Source organism: Mesocricetus auratus, unplaced genomic scaffold (assembly GCF_017639785.1).
Source record: "Mesocricetus auratus isolate SY011 unplaced genomic scaffold, BCM_Maur_2.0 Super-Scaffold_4256, whole genome shotgun sequence".
Classification (NCBI taxonomy): domain Eukaryota; kingdom Metazoa; phylum Chordata; class Mammalia; order Rodentia; family Cricetidae; genus Mesocricetus; species Mesocricetus auratus.
In genome coordinates, this window is record NW_024429182.1 from 121,514 (window position 1) to 143,318 (window position 21,805).

The 21,805-nt window shown below is 45.0% G+C and overlaps 1 protein-coding gene across 1 annotated transcript in view; it reads right to left on the bottom strand.

Moving 5' to 3' along the window:
- Window positions 1-12,291: 12,291 nt before the first annotated feature.
- The window catches only part of Grk5 (G protein-coupled receptor kinase 5), a 192,339-nt gene continuing 182,825 nt past the window's right edge, over window positions 12,292-21,805 (bottom strand). The window contains exons 14-16 of the mRNA XM_005085355.4: window positions 18,463-18,600; window positions 17,886-18,017; window positions 12,292-16,496 (exon numbers count right to left, since the gene is read on the bottom strand). Of these exons, the coding sequence (XP_005085412.1) occupies window positions 16,398-16,496; window positions 17,886-18,017; window positions 18,463-18,600 (369 nt within the window). The 3' untranslated portion in view covers window positions 12,292-16,397. The remainder of the gene's footprint in view (window positions 16,497-17,885; window positions 18,018-18,462; window positions 18,601-21,805) is intronic.

Consider the following 21,805-nt stretch of genomic DNA (forward strand, 5'->3'; position numbering starts at 1 on the left):
AAATAAAACCTTGAATATAATCCCCTTTATACAACTTTCTTCCTGATCATAAGCAACAACATTTTGTACCCAATTCCCCTAAACAATGACAAGCATCCATAACCCAGTGAGTGACCAAGAACCACCCACCCCACCTCTTAGGAATCAGGGCATCATGTTCTTAAAGTTACTTCCTGATGTCTGGGGGTGACAGCATCTTTTGGGGATTCTGAAAAGAAAATTTGGGTTGTCAAGCTGTATCATTTGTTGGTCAGTCTCTGTGTAATGGGCAAGCACAGGGCTTGTATCAAATCCAGGCTAAAATAGTCTGTGAGGCTGGATCCCCTCAGATAGCCACCTAGAAATTGTTCTGAGCAGTATCTGTGGAGATGGGTCACACCTCAGCTGGTCATCTTGAAATTGTTATGAGCAGTGTTGTTCAGCATAATGGTGTTGTCATGGTCCTGGAGAAATTGTCCTTGTGTGGCCCCATCCTCCTTTTGGAGACTTCTAAGATCACTGTAAGGCATGGCCATGCTTCACCATAGAAAACTGATGAGACTCAAACCAGAAATCATGTCCATGAGGGTAGACAAGACCCTTTTCTAGAATTGGTTAGTACTCTATATGACCATTAATATCATGACAAAAATTATGAGATTAGTAGCAATACCATAGTCCTAATTTTTTGTTTTTCTTCTGTTCTTATCAAGTGGCTCTTCTGACATGAGACAGAAATTTTGGATTTTACTTTAACAAGCATGCTTGGGTTTAGAGAAGGAGAGAGTCACAATTCAACTCCAAAGCCAACTTTTAATCTTTAATTGGATTGAGACTACAAAAAGACCATTCGTATTATGTTTCCGTATAGAAAAAGAAACAAAAATTTGGGAAGATTTACGAAATTTTACCCTGCTGTAAATGTGATATACCAATAGGCCAATTCACTCTTTTTCTTGGAACAATTTTTTCTAGATGACTTATCCTTTCTTTTTTTCAGATACCTCATATATTCAGTGGTTTTCAGATACCTAGATGAATACCTTCATTCTCCTGAAAAGACAAAGAATAAAACCCTTTCCCAACCCTAAATTTTGGGGAGGTTCTCCATTCAGAAAATTCAAAATTAATAAAGCACTATGCAATCTATTTTTGCTAAGCTCTCATTACCAGCATGTAAAGTCTGTATCATTTCTATAAGTTCCTCATTATTAGCTCTATTATCAAACCATTTCTTTGAGGGTATGATATGGATTACCAAGCTAATGGCAATTATGACTAAGAGTGTATACATCCCAGGTAGGTCTTACACCTGTTTTAAAATTCCATCAGTAGTAGAAGCAAAACTATTTTTAAATTCCTGGATGGTAATATTATCCACCATTGTTTTAGCAGTAGTTAACAAATTTTAATGAGCTTTTTACTAGCTAATTTATTTGCTAGCTTAAAACACAAAAAAAAATATCCAGTAATTTGCCTCAAATTAAATCCTCCAAAGGTCTTAACTTTAAGTTGAAATGATGATGTTTGGCCAGCAGGTGTCGCAGGTGTACAACCAAAGCAAGCTCTGGTCTGACTTGTTCCAATACTGTCCAATCTTTGGATACTAAGCAAAAACCTAACGGATTCTTTTTTTTTTTTTTTTTTGGTTTTTACGAGACAGGGTTTCTCTGTATTGTTTTGGAGGCTGTCGGTCCAGCCCGGCCTCGAACTCACAGAGATCCGCCTGCCTCTGCCTCCCGAGGGCTGGGATTAAAGGCGTGCGCCACCACCGCCCAGCGCCTAACGGATTCTTATTAAAGAGAAAGGGGGAAAAGGAGCAATGTTTGTGCTACAGCCATGCGCTGAAGCTGTGTGCTGCAGGCTGAACCCGTGGGCCGGACTGGATGTGCCAGCTCTGGGAAGTCTTGAGGTCTGTCCATTAGTCTAAACAAAAGCTGGGTCAAACCGAATTCAAAGAAAAAGGTCCTAGGGATTGTGTAAGCCACTGGCACTTGGTGGAGGGGAGTAGCAGGGAGTCAGTTGCGACCGGTTTGACTGAGCGAGCCCAAGGCAGCTGGCAGCTTTCTCTGGGCCAGACTGGGACCCTTATGGGACTATTTGCCCCTGTCCTGCTGTTAATGTTCTGGTCATACTGGGCACCGAAATGTAAATGGAGCTCTTAATTGGTCTAGATTTAAAAAAATAAACCTACAGTAAGATATAGAGGAAAATGCTGAGAGATCAAAGAGAAGGAGAAAGTCACCACCATACCTTACCTCCTTAGTGTCTCAGCAGACAAGAGAGCCAGTTCATTTCTTCCTGCTTATATTCTGTTTCCACCCAGCTACCTCACTTCCTGACTGTCTGTACAGACCTCCAGACCTCTACGGTTCACTAGTGGCAAGCTCCATTCTCTGACCTTTAGATGGGCTTTATTTGTATAAGCAAGGTGTCACTACACTGACTCTACCCTTACCCTAATCTTAACTCTGACCCTGACTTTATTCTTTCTCCATCCTCTAGAAGTGACCCTAACTTTTAACTTCTAAACCATTTTAAAAAGTGGTCTTTTCTTAAATCACTGCCCATCACCTGAACTTCAATGGTAGCTTTTATACACTCTGTCATGTCTGAATTGTTAAGCTCTCCTCATACAGTTGAACTATCCTTTGCAACACCATGAATAAAATGTCTGGAGTAAACTCTCCAACCTCAGATCCCTGGTTTGTTTTGGAACTGTTAGTGCTGTAGCTAGACCAGTGGCTCAGCAAAGTTAAAGACGATCACTCTCTGTCACAGGCCAAGACTGAACTGTGTGAAAGAACATCTTTGCATCGAGAAAAACCTCCCCTAAAAGTCCACCAAGTTCTCTTTTCTTTATTTTCCTTGCTGATGAGTGCTCCCTCTGGTGGCCTAACATATGGATGACTATAAACTAAAAAGTCAGATGGTAAGGCAGTGGGGGTGGAACTCCTAGATTTGTTTTGTGCCAACTTACTTCCTGTCAACACAGGGTGTGGACAGCTGCAGAACAAAGGAGTGAACTTGGAAGGTCTCAGGCAGCTGCTGAGAGGCACCTAGTGTGCTGGCCCAGTGAGCCAGGTGTATCTCTCTGCCAAGGGCAGTGCCAAGCATGTCCAAAGCTCTCCAGCTGAATCTACAGCCAGTGCTGCTGCCTGCCAGGACATGTGGGCCAGGGTGGGGCAGTGCATCCTTCCTGAGACACGACCACTTTACTCCCAGTACTGCAGATATCTGGACATGGCTGCAGATAAGGATCTTCTGTACACAAGGAAGAACCTCATCTTCATGTTCCTGGGTACTTCAACACCCACCCCCTCCCCATTGCACATTCAAGACCTGCATTTGCTCCTAACAAACCTTGGTTGAATGAAATTTTGGGGTGGGGGACCAAAAAGCTTGATTTTCTACCCTCAGATGGTATAAACCAGAAAGAAAGTTCCCTGGAGAATAAGGAATAGCACTGGTTGTTGTTGAACTTGACATGTGTATTAGAAGCAAATCCACTAAAAAGTCAAGTGAAGGAGTTGGCAAAGCTTGGGAAACTAGAAACACCATATCATTTCATTAGCAGTTTCTGTGGCTTGACCTCTGGGTCCCCAGACTCTGCATTCCAGGGGACCCCTGAGGGCTGGGGTTTGACACATGGGGGTGGATGTCTTTTCAGAGAGAAAAGGCCCAGGGCTGCTGAAGAGAAGTTTACCAGGAGAGAAAGACACGGACTATGAGAGCACAAAGGAAACACACAGAGATGGATACACAGCCAGAAATGAGAAGAAAAAAGAGTCCAAGTGAACCAAGGAAGCAACAGCAAGGGAGATGTTGAGGATCAGCTTCTTCAGCAGCCACTCTGGGCCAAGCCACTAAACCAGTCTAAGGAGGCAGGGGTAGGGATGAGGAAGGGAGGTCTCTAGAAATAGTTGCCCCTGGGAGTTCCCTGTAGGTGGCTTAGAGAATGAACTGCTGTCCATATCAGGAAAAATAAACACTCCCTGCATACCTTATATCTTCCCCAGAGGTTACTAGAGATGAAGGCACTCAGAGGTGAAGGTGTGCCAGTCACTTCTGGATTATTCGTCTGTACCACTCAGTATGGCGCATCCCAGGAGGAAGCAAACCTGACTCTCTCTGGAAGGCAGGTGTTAACCTACAGGCCCTAGCTGGCTCTCTACATCTCTTCCACGCCTAGAATCACAGTAAGATTTCTTTATGCCCAGGGCCACAGGAGTGGCGCCAGAAGGAAACAGAAAGCTTTTCTTGGGGAGCTAAAGGGCCATGCATCTGCACCAATGCGGTTCCCATATGGAGTGAGAGTCCTTCACACACACACACACACACACACACACACACACACACACACACACACACACACACACACACACGGCCTGATGTTTCTCAAGCCATCCAGAGGGACAGCTGCTGTAGTGAGAGGAGCAGAACAGATGAGGACACAGACACAGAGATTAAGAAACTTGCCCTAAGTTACACAAAAGGTAACTGAGGAAGATATAGTCAGAACTTAAGGTTGGGGTAAATGATGAAATATCATAGATGAAAATATTTAGATTTTAGAGAATGGTCTTGGTCTGTTTTGTGTTGCTGTAACCTAAAGCTGGGTAAACTATAAAGAAAGGTGTGTTGTGACATGGTTTTGGAGGTAAGGAAGTCTGAACTGAAGCAACCACATCATGCTGTGTCATAAAATAGCTGATAATAGAGCACATAAAGTGTCCGAGGAGCATTATAGGTAGAAAGTGGCACATGTAGAAGAGAGAAATATGAGCAGAAAAAGTTCAGTTTATTTGCAGCACCTATTCTGGGGGTAGCCAATCCAGTCAGGGAGACCAAACCACTCTTTCATTTGGTTTTTTGCATCATCATCATCATTATATGTTTATGGATGTTTTTCCTGAATATTTTATAAGCTGAGCCATCTCCCCAACCCCTAACACACACCAAAGAGTGACATTAGTCCCTTCCAAGCATGGTGCCTAGGTATCTAATATACATTCACTAGGTCCACCACTTATCCATACCATTTATTACACTGGGGAACAAGTATTCAGCACATGAACCTTAAAGTAACAAAAAAATCTAAGACAACAGGAACATTAACAACTTGTCTCAGTCTATGGAGTCAGTGGTTTGCAGAACCTGGTCTTGGCTCGAAGCCCCACCCTCAACACCACACTAAACCCCTGATCTTTCTTCTCTCTGGCCAAGAGAGGGCCAAGCACGCTCCTGCTTCTGTGTTGGACTTGGCTTCCAGGACACTGACTGGGGTTTTCAAATGAAACTTTACTGACAACCCACAAAAACCGAAGAAAATAAGCAAGAGAAATATGATGACATATAATAAACTATTGAGCTTATGAAGAATAGTCTTTTCTCTTTTAAAGGAATACTGTATTGGTTTACAGCTGCACTAACAACTACCACAAATTCAGTGGCTTGCAAAAACACAAATTCATTTTCTTGTTCTGAAAGTCAGACACATAAAATCAAGATTTTAGCAGAGCTGTAGAATGGAACAGGAAGGGAGAGGGCTGGTGAGATGGCTCAGTGGCTAAGAGCACTGACTACTCTTCCAGAAGACCTGGGTTCAATTCCCAGCACTCACATGACAGCTTGCAACTGTCAGTAACTCCAGTTCCAGGGGATCTGACACCTTTACACCAATGCACATACAGTAAAGTTAAATAAATTATAAAAAATAAAAACAGGGATGATGGGAGATGTCATTCTGAAATCTGTCTCTTATTGATTGTTGAATAAAGCACTGTTGGCCAATAAGGAAACAAGATAGGTGGGACTAGGAGTGGAGGAGGATTCTGGGAAGGAAAAACACAGGGAGCCACGATGTAGCCACCATAGGGGTAAGAAGTCTGGACCCTTTCTCCAGTAAGAGAAATACTTAGATTAACAAATATGGAGTAAATATTTAAGTCAGAGATAGCCAGTAAAAACCAACCAAACTGCCAACAGCTTCATAATTAATATAGCCTCCTGTGTGTTCATTTGGGACTGATGTGGCTCTGGAACCAGGCTGGCGGGAAGGCTTCTCTCTACACAGGAAGGTTGAGAGGTGACTTGGGAACTACAGCATTTTTATTTATAGTATATTATACTGATAAAACAACTAAGAATGAAGATATGCTTATTTTTAGGAGACCCTCAGTGGGCCTGGTCCTTTGTCTCAGCTCCTACACACCAATCTTTCTGGTTTGCAAAGAGCAGGAGGGAATACAGGAAAAGAAGGCATGAAAAAGAAGCATTCATACGCCAGTGTTGAGAACTAGCCCACTGCTGTGCTGAATGGCACAGCCTTGGGAAACAACACAGACACCATGTGGTACTGGCAACATCATGGGGATCATGTGGTATCGTTCCCTTTGTGCTGTAGAGTATCAGGGATGAGACCACAATAGACACCTCTCTCCATTTGAAAATGTCTCCCTGTGGTGGTTTAAATGAGAAATGTGCCCCATCGGCTTATGTAGTTACAGATGTGGTTCCCAGGTGGTAGCACTATTTGGGAAGGTTATGGAATTTTTAAGAGGCGTGACCTTAATGGAGGAAATATGTCACCAGGGTTTCTCTGTGTAGCCCTGGCTGTCCTGGAACTCACTCTGTAGAACAGGCTGGCTTCAAAATCACAGAGATCAAGCCGGGCTGTGGTGGCACATGCCTTTAATCCCAGCACTCGGGAGGCAGAGGGAGGTGAATTTCTGTGAGTTCAAGACCTGCCTGGTCTACAAGAGCTAGTTCCAGGACAGCCTCCAAAGCCATAGAGAAACCCGGTAAAAAAAAAAAACCAAACAAACAAACAACCAGAGGAACACTAAGCATTCTATCTCAAAGAATGCTAAGTGAAGAGTGCCATTTGCCAAGATCCCCCTGCTGAAAACTGGTACTTATGTAACAATGCTAAGAAAATGTCACTTTTTTCACTCTAATGCCATCCAGGACTCCACAAATAACAGGTAGAAAGAGCAAGAACACCGTCCAGCCAATGACAAAAGTAGGCAAAGCAATAGCACTACTGACACCTGTGGTATCTGTTGTTACAGACTCTGGATAGAACTGGAAATGAAAGTTTTCTTCCATGTTGGGCAGGAGAATCAATCCATGCATGCTCTGTCACTCTGGCCCCCATCTCTGTATACAGACCATGTGAGAGGATGATTAGTCCAGACTCTTGAGGTAGAAGAGAAAAAGCTACTTGCTCATGTCCCAGTGGTAAGAACAGACTGAAAGAAGGCAGAATGTGTCCCTTTAGCATGAGAGTTATTTGGAGCTCAAGGCAGTGGAAAAGCAGCAGGTCTAAGCACAGGTCTATGCTTTACCACTAAAACCAGGACTGGATTTGTAAGTGCCACTGAGCAATCTCCCTTTTGCCACAGGATGGGGTTTGTAAAAATGTCCTCTCTCCTCTCCCACAGACATCACCAGAAGAATCCATGTAGATAAGCACTTCCTGAGCCTTTACCCACACTAGTTTGCCAATTTATTTGCTCTCCCATACCTCAAAGTGCCTTTCCTGGTCTTGTCAATTCTCTGACAAGTAAGTGTTCTGGTTAAGTTGCCTTGTGAAGCCAAGTTCTAAGTTATCATTTGAGTGCTCCTGTGTGTAAGGTGATGTACCTGTATTCTTGTCCACGGTTTTCTGTTGTTAATCTCTCTTTCCTCAATCTAGCTCACAGTCTTCATTAGAAAGCCTAGGAAAGTTAGATGGAAGAATTGTTTGAGTCTTGTTTTCTTTAACAAGTTCACAAAAGGAAAAGCTTCAATTAAGGTAGACATTCTCTCTGGATATTTTGGAGCCTGAATTCCCAAAAGGCAGTGTGGACAGTGGAAGGCTAGGCACCTCCTCCAGACCATAGTGAGAACCATAGAATGGGAAGCCCTCTGCTTTAGTCTAGCTTGCCCTGTCCACTTTCTGGACCTCTAGCTGGCCAGGCACTTTCTCCTAAGGGAGGGAGACACCTTCCCAGGTTCTGCAGACCATCAGCCCAGGCCTCAGCTCTGCTCTAGAACTTCCCAATACCCAGAGCTGCAGAACTGGGACACTGGTACCAGGATTCTCTAATTCATTTCCAGCTTTGGCCTCCAGAATGGTGACAGTAAATGCCTCTTGCTTAACACACTCTGGCATTAATGTGTGGTAATAAAGAACACATTTGAAATGCTTCCCAACTGCTAAACACTGACAGACATGTTATTGTGTATGATGCTGTATGTATGCGGCTATGAGTGTATGGATATAAACATATTCATGTTGAAGGCCAGAAGTTAACACCCGATGCGATTCCTCATGTGTCATCCACCTTGTTTTATGAGACAGGGTCTCTTACTAGCTTGGAGATAACCAAGTAGACTACTCCAGCTGGCCAGTGAACATCAAGGATGCTCATCTACTCCGATTCTTTACCACTGGGATATAAGTGGATGCCACTGCTTAACCAATTTTTCCGGGTGGGTCTGGAAATCGAACTTAGGTCATCATGTTTGCACAGCAAGCACTTTACCAACTGGGTTATCTCCCTGGCCTTTAATGGACAGCTTGTGTGAATTATCAAAGTCCTTCTAGTGCTAGTGAAAAGGAATGGTTACTATACCCCTGGGCAAATTAGGAAAGTGAGACATAGAGCAAGTAGGCAACTTGTCTAAGCTGTCCCATATGCCTATATTGAAAAACTAGGATTTGAATGTAGACTTTGGAGCTATAGAATTTGCATGCTGAACTGATAATCATGAAGAAGAAAAAAGCTAAAATAAAGAATTGATTTGCTTATCAACAAAAGGTAAGGACTTCTAAAAGCCAGAAGGTTTATGGAGGAAATACCAAACCTCAAAGTTCATCAAGGCTTTGTCTGTGAATTTTGTACAGTAACATCACTTGTTAGAAAATACAGAGGCCACTTCAAATATGAGATTGGGATTACTACCTAAAGTGCACTGGTGTATGGTAGGCAACTCTAAAGGGAATCATTTTTCTCCTTCATCCCCTACTTTTACCCCCGTGAAACAGCAGCAGCAGAAGTGATCAAGGGCATGAGCCAAACCAGAAACCTTCATTACAGGGTTGAACTCTTTTGGAGTGGAGTTCTCGGCTCTGTTGTCCAAGTTTCTGCTAACATGAAAGAACGTCCGTCAGTGGTTTCATCAGAACCTCATCTGAGTAAACCGCATGTTTGGCTCTGGTGTTGATGAAATGCAGGGTGGGGATGCCCTGATCCTGGAATCTCACTGCTTCCTCTCCTACCCTGATGCAGATCCCTTGGGTTTCACAGGAGACTGAGAAGGTGGGGTATCCTGGCAGATTTTTCTCAGACTTCTCTAGAGTAATCCCTAAGCTTTCCCCCTCTTCTGCTTTTGTGTATACTATAGAAGTATCTAGAAGAAATGTGAGGTAAATGGAAGGAATAATAACATCAGCAGCCACTTAAAAACTTATTGTTTGTGTTTAGTATGTGTTTGTGTATGTACTGAAGCATATATGTGAATGCATGTGGAAGCCAGAGGCTGACATCAGGCATATTCCTCAGTTGCTCTCCCCTTCTTTTTATTTTATTTATTTTTTTGATACAAGATTTCTCTGTATTGTTTTGGAGGCTGTCCTGGAACTTGCCCTGTAGACCAGGCTGTCCTCGAACTCACAGAGATCCACCTGTCTCTTCCTCCCGAGTGTTGGGATTAAAGGTGTGTGCCACCAATGCCGGGCTCTCCCTTTCTTTTTAAGACAAGATCTTTCACTAAACCTAGAGCTTGAAGATTCAGTTATGTTGGCCAATGAGTCCCAGGGATCTTCCTGTCTCTGTCTCCCTGGCCTAGTATATCTAACCTAACACAGCTTGCCTCCAGGAAGCTGAGAAGACCTGTTTCCTAATGCACCCACAAGGCAACTAAACCCAGGCCTGGCCACTATTTAACTCAAGGAAGCCCTGTTCATAGGGGTACAAGAGCCTCACTTGCTGTGGCGTGAGGGTTCCTATAGCAGGAATTCTAATTGTTCTTAATAATAAAAACCCAGAATCAGATATTAGGGGGGAAAGCTGAAAGATCAGAGAAGCAAAGCAGTCAACCACTAGAGAGCTCTTAACTCTACAAAATCTTCAGACTGAAAAGAGACCCAGTTCCTGTCTCATTCCACCTATATTCCTCTCTCCACCCAGCCATAGCACCCCGTCTCCACCTCCCTGGTGCTGGGATTAAAGGCGTGCACCACCATCACCCAGACTCTATGGCTAGCTAGTGTGGCTGCTGGGAACAAAGGTGTGAGCCACCCCTGCTTGGCCTCTATGGCTGAGTAGTGTGGCTAGCTTTGCACACTGATTTTTTTTGCATGCAAAATTGAACATTTTATGCTTTAGTATTCTACAAGTAAACATCCAAGATGATTACATTGAAAAAAATTTGGAAGACAATTAATCCATTCCAGTGAGTGAACATTTATGACTGATTTTGCTTCCTAAATTGCAATAACATGGCAAAACCATAGAATTCCATAGTATAATGGCCAGTTTACTTCCAATTAATTTTGAACACCACATTGTTGGCTCTCTTTTCATCTTAGTAACATTCATTTTCCCCACTGGATTTCAATTTTGTTTCTGTTCTCATCAGACAGAACAGGCAATGTGAAAATAAACTGAGTCCCAGTCTTAAGGGAGCTATTCCCAGTGACCACTATAATTGTGATTTTCCACACTAATTCAGTGTAAAATTCTGATTGACTTGCCATGATAATATATAATTAGTTACGTGTCTCTCATTTTTCAGACCCTTCTGATGAACATACAGAATCTAAGGTAATAATGTTTGCATTTCATTTGCACACTGATCTTTTGGCAAGCTTTATTTGTTAGATCATAAAACAAAATATCACCATAGGTTCCCAACACTCAAACTTACTTGCTTCTCCCCATCTCCAGGGGTCTAGGTAGATCTCAGCCGGGGCCTGCACTCCCTGGGGTCCCAAGAGGGGCAGAGGGAGAGGGGAGGGCACCTCCAGCCTCTCCTGGGCATAGATGGAATGGGGACCATTCCGTGCACTCATCTACTGTGCACAGCTGTTTGTAGTGAAGAGGGAGATGGAGGTGGTGGATCAGCACTTCCTCCCACCTGTCCTCCTTGTCCGCCTGGAGAGTAGTATAATGAGGTAGACAGCCTTGGTGCACAGGACAATGGGACCCAAGTTTCTACCTGAGATCCTGTCAGGAGGAACAGCAGCTTCTGTTTGCCCGGGAGGTTGGCTGGGTGAGTAGGCCTTCTTTCTAGATTGGTAAAAGTCCCCAAGATAGTAAGGGTTAGGAAGATTCCCACTGTCTTGAGTGAGGTTCCCATCTCTAAGTCAGAGGGCTTCCCCTCCTGGGCCTTCCACTTTCTCTTGGAAGTCTTCACACATGGTCAGCAACACGTGCCTGTTGCTTCCTTGGTACTGTGGCTCAGCAACTCTTCTCTCCTTTCAGGAAAGACCCCTTTTCAGTTACAGACGAACCTCCCGTCCCATCTCATTGTCAGGGGGCAGCTACATAGAGCTTTTGTCTCAATGTCTCCTTCCACTTAGGAAAGGTGTCTGCTTCCAGGAGCCAGGGAACTAAACTCTTCCGTGGGGAAAACAGACTCCAGAGCTCGTGCTGGGAGACAGGAGCCTCAAAAAGCCACCATCTTCTGTGCATTTCTCTTCTACCAAGTGCTTGCTGGGGGAACATCTGGTTCTCACACGGGGTATGTGAGCGAATGTGGGATCTGCCACTGTATTCACCCCATCTCCAAAAGGATCTAGAGTTAGCCTAGGGACCAGATCCTCCAGGGCATAGGCCTGGGTTCTGGGTGTCCCACGTCCTGAGTCCTCTAGGGGTCACCTGGTGTAGCTCTGACAGGTGAAGGCCCACAAGCTGGCTCAGGACCACATAGCAGTTAGGGGGTCTTGGGCTTTAGATTTGGCCATCATACATGAACGCTGAACCATGTTCTCTAAAGAGCCTGCCTCTCATGTAAACACAAGTATGGCTGCCTCCTGGCATTCCTATCCTAGTGTACTTTGTCCCCATGGCTAGACCCTGCTGGGATTGGGTTCGGAGCTGATGAGAGTTCTGCTGGTCTTCTTATGTACTGCCTACCAGAGCTGAGCCACATGATGGCAGTTCTTGGTGTGGTCAGTATGAGGGTCAGATTTGGTTTGGTTGGAACTGACTTGAGAAAAGGTTAACTGAGAGGCCACAGCAGTCAGTATGAACATCTTTCAGGCAATTGCCACGCAGATGAAATTGGTCACCATCTCCACAGAAGGAAAGAAATGCAATGTTATATTCATTAAGGAATTTATTTGTCTTTATAAAACAACAGTGGTTGTGGCTAGACACGGTGGCACTGTGACATAGTGAACGGAACATGAGAGGTTCAGAGCAGTACAACGGAAGCTGTTATCATTGAGAATAACCTCCAAAATGGAACCACAGTCATTCATTAATGCTAAAATATCCCTGGGGGGGGAACCTTTGGATACTAGAATTATTATTATAACGATGCCAGTAGCCACAATGCCTTTCTAATGGACAACATTTATTTGTGATCTATTATAGGAATGGTCAGTTGATGAACTGCAAAGATGCCCAACACCCAGCATCTTCCTTTAGGGTGAATGATGCTTCTTTCCTAAGGTGACTTAGCTTGTCACATGTTAAATCATTGTCCTGAGTCAAGACTTTTCAGTTTGGGCCAGAGGAGGTACTTTATGTGCGCCTGTGCAGGGTCTGGCCAACATACCTGTCAGTTTCACTAGCTGGGTGACTGGTTACACAAACAGGTACAAAAAGGTGGAGATTTCCCAACTGTAGTCTGGAGGAAGAGACTTTATAACTGCCTTTCCACAGCAAGACCTAAGTTAGAAGGTCCTATTTCAGGGTATTGGGTTATGAAAATGGGAGACACATGGGAGCAGATAAGGATATAATAAGAAAAGCAAACACACAATATATCAAAAGAAGACCCCAGTATTGTTGGGATCAGCCTTTTCTTTTCCTCTTGGGACCTTTAGTTGTCCATTCCCTTTGTCAAGGCTTAGAATGCCAGGGGCTGCATTGCCTGCACTGTGTTGAGGTCAGTAGCTCAGTTAATTTGCTGGAAAGTAGAGCCAGCCTTGCAAAAAGTACTTGGTCCAGAAGAATATAATATATTTCAATATTAGGGCTAAGTTCCTTGGAGAAGCATGGAAACTTCCCAGTCTTTGCTTTCTCAGGGGTTGGCCTCAGCTGTGAGGCAGACTCCCGATCTTATTTGTGCCTCTAATTCAAAAAAAGTGTCATGCACATGTCCCCATGCACATGAACTTATCAGAAACACCATAGGTCAGTGCCTGTCAGGTATACATGTCACTGTGGCTACCTGCCTGGGTCTATGCAGCAGACCTCTTGCTGCCTGTCCCCAGACAGGTGAGTGAACTTGGAGCCTTGTAGTTCAGGATTAATAATGATTAGAGGATCCCAGCACTCGGGAGGCAGAGGCAGGCGGATCTCTGTGAGTTCGAGGCCAGGCTGGACCGACAGCCTCCAAAACAATACCGAGATCCCTGTCTCGTAAAACCAAAAAAAAAAAAAAAAAAAAAAGAATGATTAGAGGATTCACACCATCTTCCTTGGAGGTAGGGATCAGGCATTCTTGATATTCTGGGGGTGATATTCAGAGCCCCCCACCTCCCCTGCTAAAGGGTGTAACACACAATTTTAAGTCAGAATGATTATAGCGGAGACCCCCCCTACCTACTGCAGACAGAGGCCTATTTCCCAAACAGCAAAAGCAGAGAAGCTTCTCACTCCAGGTCAGTGAATATCTGGTGATAAACACACCACACTTGAAGCAAGAAAGGTTCTTCTGCAAAGAGCTCACATGCACAGCAAAGTGTCATCCATTCATTGTCCATATACACTGTCTTCTGGACAGGGAAGAGAGCTTGTTTTTATTTAAAAACAAAAACCTTTTTAAAAATGCAGCTATAGAAACCAGGGCATGAGGAAGACTCAGTCAGGGAGGAGGAACACTTTTCAGGCACTGTTTCTTGTTAGGAAGCCATGAGTAGGCCAATCAAACTGAAAGACTGGAACACATGACTACTCCCACCTTCCATTGGCACTCAGGCACATTTCAGTGCACAGGTCTTTCAGGACCTCCTGATGGGAACACATGGGAGCCAGACGTGTGTGTTCTGTTTAGCTTCCTGGGGATTCTCTGCTGCAAATGGACATGGCCTTGATTTTGAGGACTAAGGAGAAACTGTTTCCCAACAGTTACCTACTTGACAAGGGTTAAATGTCTTTGGGCGGGGAAATAGGAAGGCAGGGGTAAAAAGGAGGCAGGGGTCGCCTGTGGCTAGGGTTGGTGACCATCCCAGAAGGATGACAATTTTTTTCCCTTTGAGGAAGAATCATGAGCAATAGTTTGATGATCTGGAAGTACTGAGTAGAACCTGGATATGGTCGTTTGCATTTGCTTCACATAAGCCCAAGAAAGGTTTAGAAGCAGCCACAGAGCCAGGCTTGAGGTTAACCATGCACCATAGAGCTTGACTGTTTCCTCTCTTGTGGGTAACTGACTTCAGGATGATTAGTCCCAGAGGCCAGCCTCCTTTCTAGCAGTGAGCCCTGGGAGATCTTGCAGTCAAAGATATAAGATTGACATGCTTGGGATTCTCCTCCTGACAGGCTCAAGTCCCAAAGTTATCAGGTCCCTCAGAAAAACACATTTGGAATGGCCATACCCACAGGCCTGGGGCATGGTTCTCACACTGTGGGGCATCAGAAGGGTCTGAGTAGCTTTTTAAAAAGTGCAGATTTCATGGTAGTATGCACTTGTAATCTTAGCACTCAGGAGGCTGAGGCAGGAGGATCTTTAATTTGAGACCAGCCTGTACTACAAATGAGATCAGCAAGTAATCGGTCTGGGGTGTGGCCCAGGAATCTCATTTTAACAGGAGCTGATTCAGGTAGCACCTGGCTCACCCCTAAGGAACCCCAGTAGTTGGTGGCGGAGACAAATTTTGAGGCAGAATCATACTCAGGGCCTCATTCTCCCAGGGGAGCAGTGAGACTAGCTGCTCACCCTGTCCTGGTGAGAAGTTGGGGGAGAATCTGTATCTTGTCACCTCCTCGGATTTCAGGGGCTGGGCAACAACTTCCCAGGGCTGGAAAGATAAGTCCATCAAGTGTTCCAGACTAGCCTGTGACTTTGAGATGCCCAATTAGAACCAGCTTTTGGCCCAGCTCTCCTTGAGAAGTGACAATGAGATTGTCTTACACTTCATTAGTGCAAGTTTCTTCTCAAGCATCCCATTTGCCTGGAAAGATGACTTCCTTCATGTCCCATGAGCCAACAAATCTGTGGGGTCCCCATGAAAGTGTCATGATTTGGTGATCACTTTACTGACCAGCCAAGGCCTAAACAGGCACGAAGGTAGTCACTCATGATGGACCCCTAATTCACACTTCTCCATAGTCCCATGGTTGAGAAGACTTGGCTTTCCAAGACTGATCCTTATCATCAGTACACACAACTAAAATTAATACAGAGTAAGGAACCTCTTGGAAACCACTGGCTTTAGCAGCCAAGATCTGCAGCCCAGTGACTTAGGATTCCCTGTCCTGCATGCCAGACACCCAGCAGCAGGAGGACAAGAGAACCTGCAGTGTTGAATGCCTGCCCATGGAAGTATTCTTACCAATGATGTCCTACTCCCAGAGAGCGTTTGGGGGAGGATGTTCCAAGTGCATTTTGGCATTTCATTAACATTGTTACAAGTCAACAGGAGAGTGATAGTTACACAGAGTGATGGATATAGGGAGATGTAATCAGGTCTTTAAAGGTAAAAGGTGAAACATTTTCTACATTTAATAAAAACATTTTCTCTTTTGAGGCTCTGGAAGTCTAGAGTCACATTTTTTTATAACACCCCCCCATCTAAAATGTCTTAAAACACATGGCTTAACAGTGGCTACACAGAAAATATACACCCTCAAAGTCTGACTTTCATTTAAATACAAATATACAAAATGTAAACGGAGACAATAGAGAAATTTACAAAACTTTCCTTTAAAAATAATAAAGACAAAATTCAGTTCTAGTTAGGATGCTATTAAAATCCGTGTAAGCTGTCATATCCCATTGGGTTTCTATTGCAATGTTCAACAAGGAAAATTCTAGTCCACCCCGGCTTGGGGCCACCTTGGAAAACAGACCTGAGTGGATTTCTTTGAGAAACTTGGAGGCTTGTTGTTGGGATGAACAGTATCCTAATCCAGTTCCCAGGGAAGCTCTCCTGGCTACCCAGCCACAGTGGAAGCTCCACCACCTACAAGTTCTGCTTCCAAGTAGAAGGGTCTAAGATGGTTCCACCTTGGACTTCAAGGCCAGAGCTGAAACTAGCTGCTTCCAGTAGAGTTTGAACTGATGTGGTTTGAATTTATGCGGTGGTTACAACTGGTCTTAGGAGTGGGTGAACTCTTGGAATTGTTCTGATGCTGAGGAGAAAGAGGAATAGAGTCAGTTTTTGGTAAATTCAAAGTTCATGGATGACACTCATGGTGGCTCTAGAAGTTGGGGCAGTAAAATCCAAAATGTTCCAACCTTCCTCTCTTTGTTTTTTGGCTCTTTGCATTCTCCCCAGCAGACCTGAGTCTCCAGGGTGCTCCTTGAACAGACAGTTTTATCTGGTACCAGAAACAACCACAAAATTAAGAAAGCCTAAATCTCTGAGCTGAGAGAATGGGTAATTTCTTTCTAGAACTTGTAGTTTTAGTTGATGGAAATGTTCAAACATTTCATTGTATTATAAAAACAAAAATATACTACAGAGTAAGATATGAAACTGACATGAACTTCTTATAGAAAACACACAAACTTGGCAGGGGACGTGGCTCAGTTTATACTTCCCATGAGCCAGAAGATGCTTCCTGTCCTGTGTCCCAGATAACAGATATCCTGTGGAGTCACCAAATGTGTGACCTAGGGTTAAGTTCTTTGGCTTCTCTCAGTCTCAGTTTCCTTAACTGAAATAGAGCAATGGAAGCCCACATTCCTACAAGTAATGAGTCATTCCCTCTCTTGGTACATGGCGGGGGGGGTGCCCAAGATTTGGAGCTAGGTTGTATGGATATCATGTACACAGCCCAGGCCTAACCTATAATGCATCTCAGTAAATAACCGTCTTTATCCTTGCTACCTGATGGAGGGTGTTAAGAGTTCAGGTCAAGAGACCAAAGCTGATCTAGGGGAGGAGAGAAAAGTAGAGAAAGACTCCCAAGTTCTAAGATGGGAATCCTGGGACTCCATCTGCTTAAAGGGCTAGGCTAAGTGGGTACAACTGCAGCTGCCTTTGTAGTTGTGGAGCAGGGCTCCTGGGTTCTCACACTCTCTGGATTACCAGATCTTTCCCAAGGCTTTGTTCCATTTGGGCCATACCTTCAGGGATAAGCTGTTCCCAATGGGAGAAAATTCTTTGGGTTGCCAGCTAGTGTGGGGGGATTGAACAATGGGACCTGTTTTGCTGTCTATGGTGGTCTTGCCCTGCAGGGGACATTCAGTGGTGACCACTGGGAGAAAAGGTGCTGAACTGTTTCTTCCTCTGTGTCAGGAGGGCAGAGGTTGGTAATGTTTTACAACATCCTTCCCTATGTGGCATAGCCCTGAGACAAGAATCAGCTTCCCTGCAACAGCAATGTTGACATGGGACCCTGTCTCTTCTGCCCCCAGGGGTCCCATCACCAACAGGGGGTGCTAGGGCTTTGGACAGGCTGACTAGCAATACCAGGCTATCAGGCCATCCCAGCGAGGGGCATTCTGGATCTTTGGTGTGTGAGTGGGTTGGGGTCCTAGAGCTAAGGCCAGGCTGCTGAGGCTGGCTTTCTCACCTGACGCCTGAAGAGTCTGTGAAACAACCCTTTCTTTGGAGGTTCCGGAGGCTGATTTCTGTTCAGGTCTGGTGAGAGGGTACCATTGGGTCCAAACACATTCAGCTCCTTAAAGCATTCCGTTTCTATCATCTAGAAAGGCAGAACAAAAACAACACTGTTACCCTGTGCCCACCCCCCAGGTATATTATCCCTGTACTACTGGCTCTGCCCTCTCCTCCCACAGGGCTCCTCTGTAACTTTCTTGGGGACTACACTAAGAATAGAACCCACCAGAGGCAAACTCTTCCCCCTCCAAACCATCTCCTATAGTTAACTAGACAATCATGTCTACCGCATCTTATCAGCTGACTTCCTCAATTTAATCCTTGGGCTTCTAGAAAATGCCCGTTTCCCCCTATTTTCAGCAGCTCTCCCAGGGAGGCGCCCTGCTGCTGTCCCGCCTGTTCTCGCTCAGCTGCCTTGCTGACTTCCCACCCAGGCCCATCTCTGCTGCCCTACCCAGTGGCCCTTCCATTGCCCTTGCACTGCCATCTTCCCTGACAACTCATCCCTCTTGGTGGTGTGATCTGCCCACCTCATTTTGCCATGGGATTGGCACAGAGCCTGTGGAGAACTTAGAGTAGAAGTCATCGTCCGTATGATCCAGGTTGACACCTTTCACAGTGGAGAACTGCTCAATGTCCAGCACATCCTTGCAGTACACAGCCCGGGGCTAAAATAGACAGAGGGCTCCATCACATGGGTCCTCCCTGTGCCTGCCAAGTCCCCAAGCCTGTCCCTTAGGTTTTGATAGAGAACAGTGGGGACATCTCCCTGAGCTTCTCACCCTTTGGGTCCTCAAATATGAGCTTCACTCTCAGGTCCACCAAGAAGACCTGGCTCAAGTAAATTGAGAGCTGGAGATTTGCAGTCTAGAGTTCCTTCTTACCTGCTTACTCACATAGACCTGTGGTCTCTTTCTAGGTAGGCCCAAAAGGCTATGAGGTTGCCTCTGTCTCTAAGTTCATGATCCCTGGACTTTCTGAGAACCTCACCCATTAGCTTTCTTAGCTGCCAGGAAGCCCACACCACCAGGAAGATAGCACTGCTTCAAAGTGCTATCTTTTGGAAGAGAGGTGGCACTGGTTATAGTTTGGGGTCTATGGTCTGTAGGGATGCTGTGGACCCAACACCATAGCAAAGGCACAGTGCCACAGAGAGAAGATGGCCTGGGGGTGCATGGCACAGCCCTGGCAGGAATATGCTCCAGCTCATTTTCATGCAGAGCGATGAAGCCACGTATTTAACCCAAACTCTTTAGCAGATAGTCTCCACTGTGAAACTTAGAAGCCTTCAAAAAAGCCAAGTGTGTCTTCGGAGCCTCAGTTTTCTCCCTACAAATGGGAATAATGAAAATACCTGGTCCATAGTGCTACAGAATGTCGCTGAGTTGAGTATGAGCTGCTGTGTCAATGGTAGCCCTGCCTGTCCTCAATCATCCATCCAGCAGCAGCTTAGCATCTATTCCACAAACCCACAGAAGTCAACTTGGCTGGGTTATACCCTCCAGGAGGGCCAGTTGTAGAATGATTGCCCCTCAGGGTTGTAGGAAACTAGGGTATTAAGATGTAAGCTTTAGGGGTGACTCCAGGTTGAGCAAAGTGTGTCTATCTGAAGATAGAGGCTGCTTCTATGCAGGCTCCTCAGGCCTAGCCCAGGCCCCAACACAGACACTAGTTAATTCAAGGGTCATGAGTTGACACACAACCTTGGCAGAGACTGTGATCCCTTAGGAGGTTCCAGCCCTGGGCTGAGGCTTCAGAATTTTCTAAGGTTTCTCATTCCATCTATAGAGGCCTACTGCTCAAAGCTTGTGTAGGTAGCTTGAAGCCACACAGCTAGGAGCAGTGCAAACTCCTTAGTTGAAGGGTGCATGAGCAGCAGCAGAGGCAGATTTGGGGGACCTCACTGTATAGCTGTACGTCTCCTTCTCAGTCTCCATGGCTGAGGGGAATGCATTAGGGGGCACCAAGATCAGCTGCATTATTTACAAGACAAAGATATAATGAAAACACAGGGTCCTCTGCTCACAAATATTAGAATTTTAAGACAGAAATGAATGGGGTATTGAGCTAAGTAGGGCCAGAATGACTGCACATGCCAAGCCTGCACAGCTGGTCCTGGGATGTGCTCAGGCCCTAGGAGGTATGTTAGCCCTGAAAGATATACAGATTAAGTATTTTAAAAGGTAATTTGAAAAATCTATACTGATAGAAATTTATCATAACAAGCCAAAACCTACCATCTTATGACTATTATTTCCTTTGAAATACATGTATTTTTGTTTTGAAAAAAGTCAAGTGAAGTGAAAAAGATTAAGCTAGTAATAGTGCCTGTGGTTATGAATGTGGCTACAACCTGAAGATGATATGAGACCAATTGGCTGGTTGGGGGCAGAGGGCAGACAGGATGGGTGCAGGTCACCTTCAGGAGTTCATAAGGGGCTTCATCTTCTGGAGCCTACAGTCTTCCCTCACCACCTACCTACCCTAGTGATATGCCAAGGGCCTTTGCTGCTCAGAACAGAGAACATATGCCATGTGGACCATAGGGTACTGTGGAACTGGGGGTAAGGAATGTTGACTTCTATGAAGTGCACTGAGGGGTCCTGAAGTCTGGTGGGGGCACTGTCATACCCAGGGTTATTAACTGTCCCTGTTTGCTCAGGACATAAGACTTACAGTGCTAAACCAAGAGCAATCCTAGATGACTAACTGCATTAATGGAGATGCTGCCTCCATACAACACCCCATGACCTGGAAGACTCTTCTTTCAGCCAAGCCCAGCCAGTACTCTATGACTCCACTACATCCCCTCCCTTCCCATGCCCCATTTCTCCCTGTGACTCCTAGTTCAACTTTAACGAGTGTTTGCTGACATTTCACTTCTTCAGACTGAGACTTCATGGTCGAAATAACCCAATATACTATTCATCATGCAATGTCTGGAGCCTGGCACAGAGCCTGAACCATGTGGAGAGGTTGAGAAATACATCCTGTGTCACAAGTGATCTCGTTCCATCACCATAGCAATAGGTAGTCCAAAGGCCAGCCCAAGCCTAGAACTGCTGTGTCCTTGCTGTTACTCTAGACAGTCTCTAGGGATGCTGAGTAGTGGCTGTAGCATAGTTCTCAACAAACTTCAAAATATCTGCTAAGCAACAAACAAAATTTGAAAAATTCTGATGGGCCAGGCTTGGTCAAAGACCATTTGGGACCTAGGTAAAAGATTAGTACATCTTCAGTGTCATACTCATGCCAATGTACAGCATTTTACTTGGTTCATTTAAGCCCCCTTCTAGATTCCTTGGCCGGGCGGTGGTGGTGCACGCCTTTAATCCCAGCACTCGGGAGGCAGAGGCAGGTGGATCTCTGTGAGTTCGAGGCCAGGCTGGACCGACAGCCTCCAAAACAATACAGAGAAACCCTGTCTCGAAAAACCAAAAAAAAAAAAAAAAAGCCCCCTTCTAGATTCCTTATATGATTTTATACGTGCATAGTTAGTTTCTACATCAGGATAGAAATTTTCCAGTGTGATTTCAGTCCTTTCACAATCAAGAGTCAAAAGAAGTAATGTATGGTTTCCCTCTTCAAGTGCCTTAGATACTTATAACACTAACCGAGCATACACAAGGCCCCGGGCGTGGGCTCCAGCATCACAAATAAAGAATAATAATGCTGAAAAAAAATTAGTACTTCTTGGGGGGTGGGGTACTAGGGGACAATTTTCAGTGCCAGCCTTAGGAACATCATATACTTCCTTTGAGACAGGGCCTCTCGTTGGTTTGGAGCTTCCAATTAGGCAAAACGGGCTGGCCAGTGAACCCCAGAGATTTTCCTGTGTCTGCTTTCTCAGTGATGGGATTACAAGCACATATC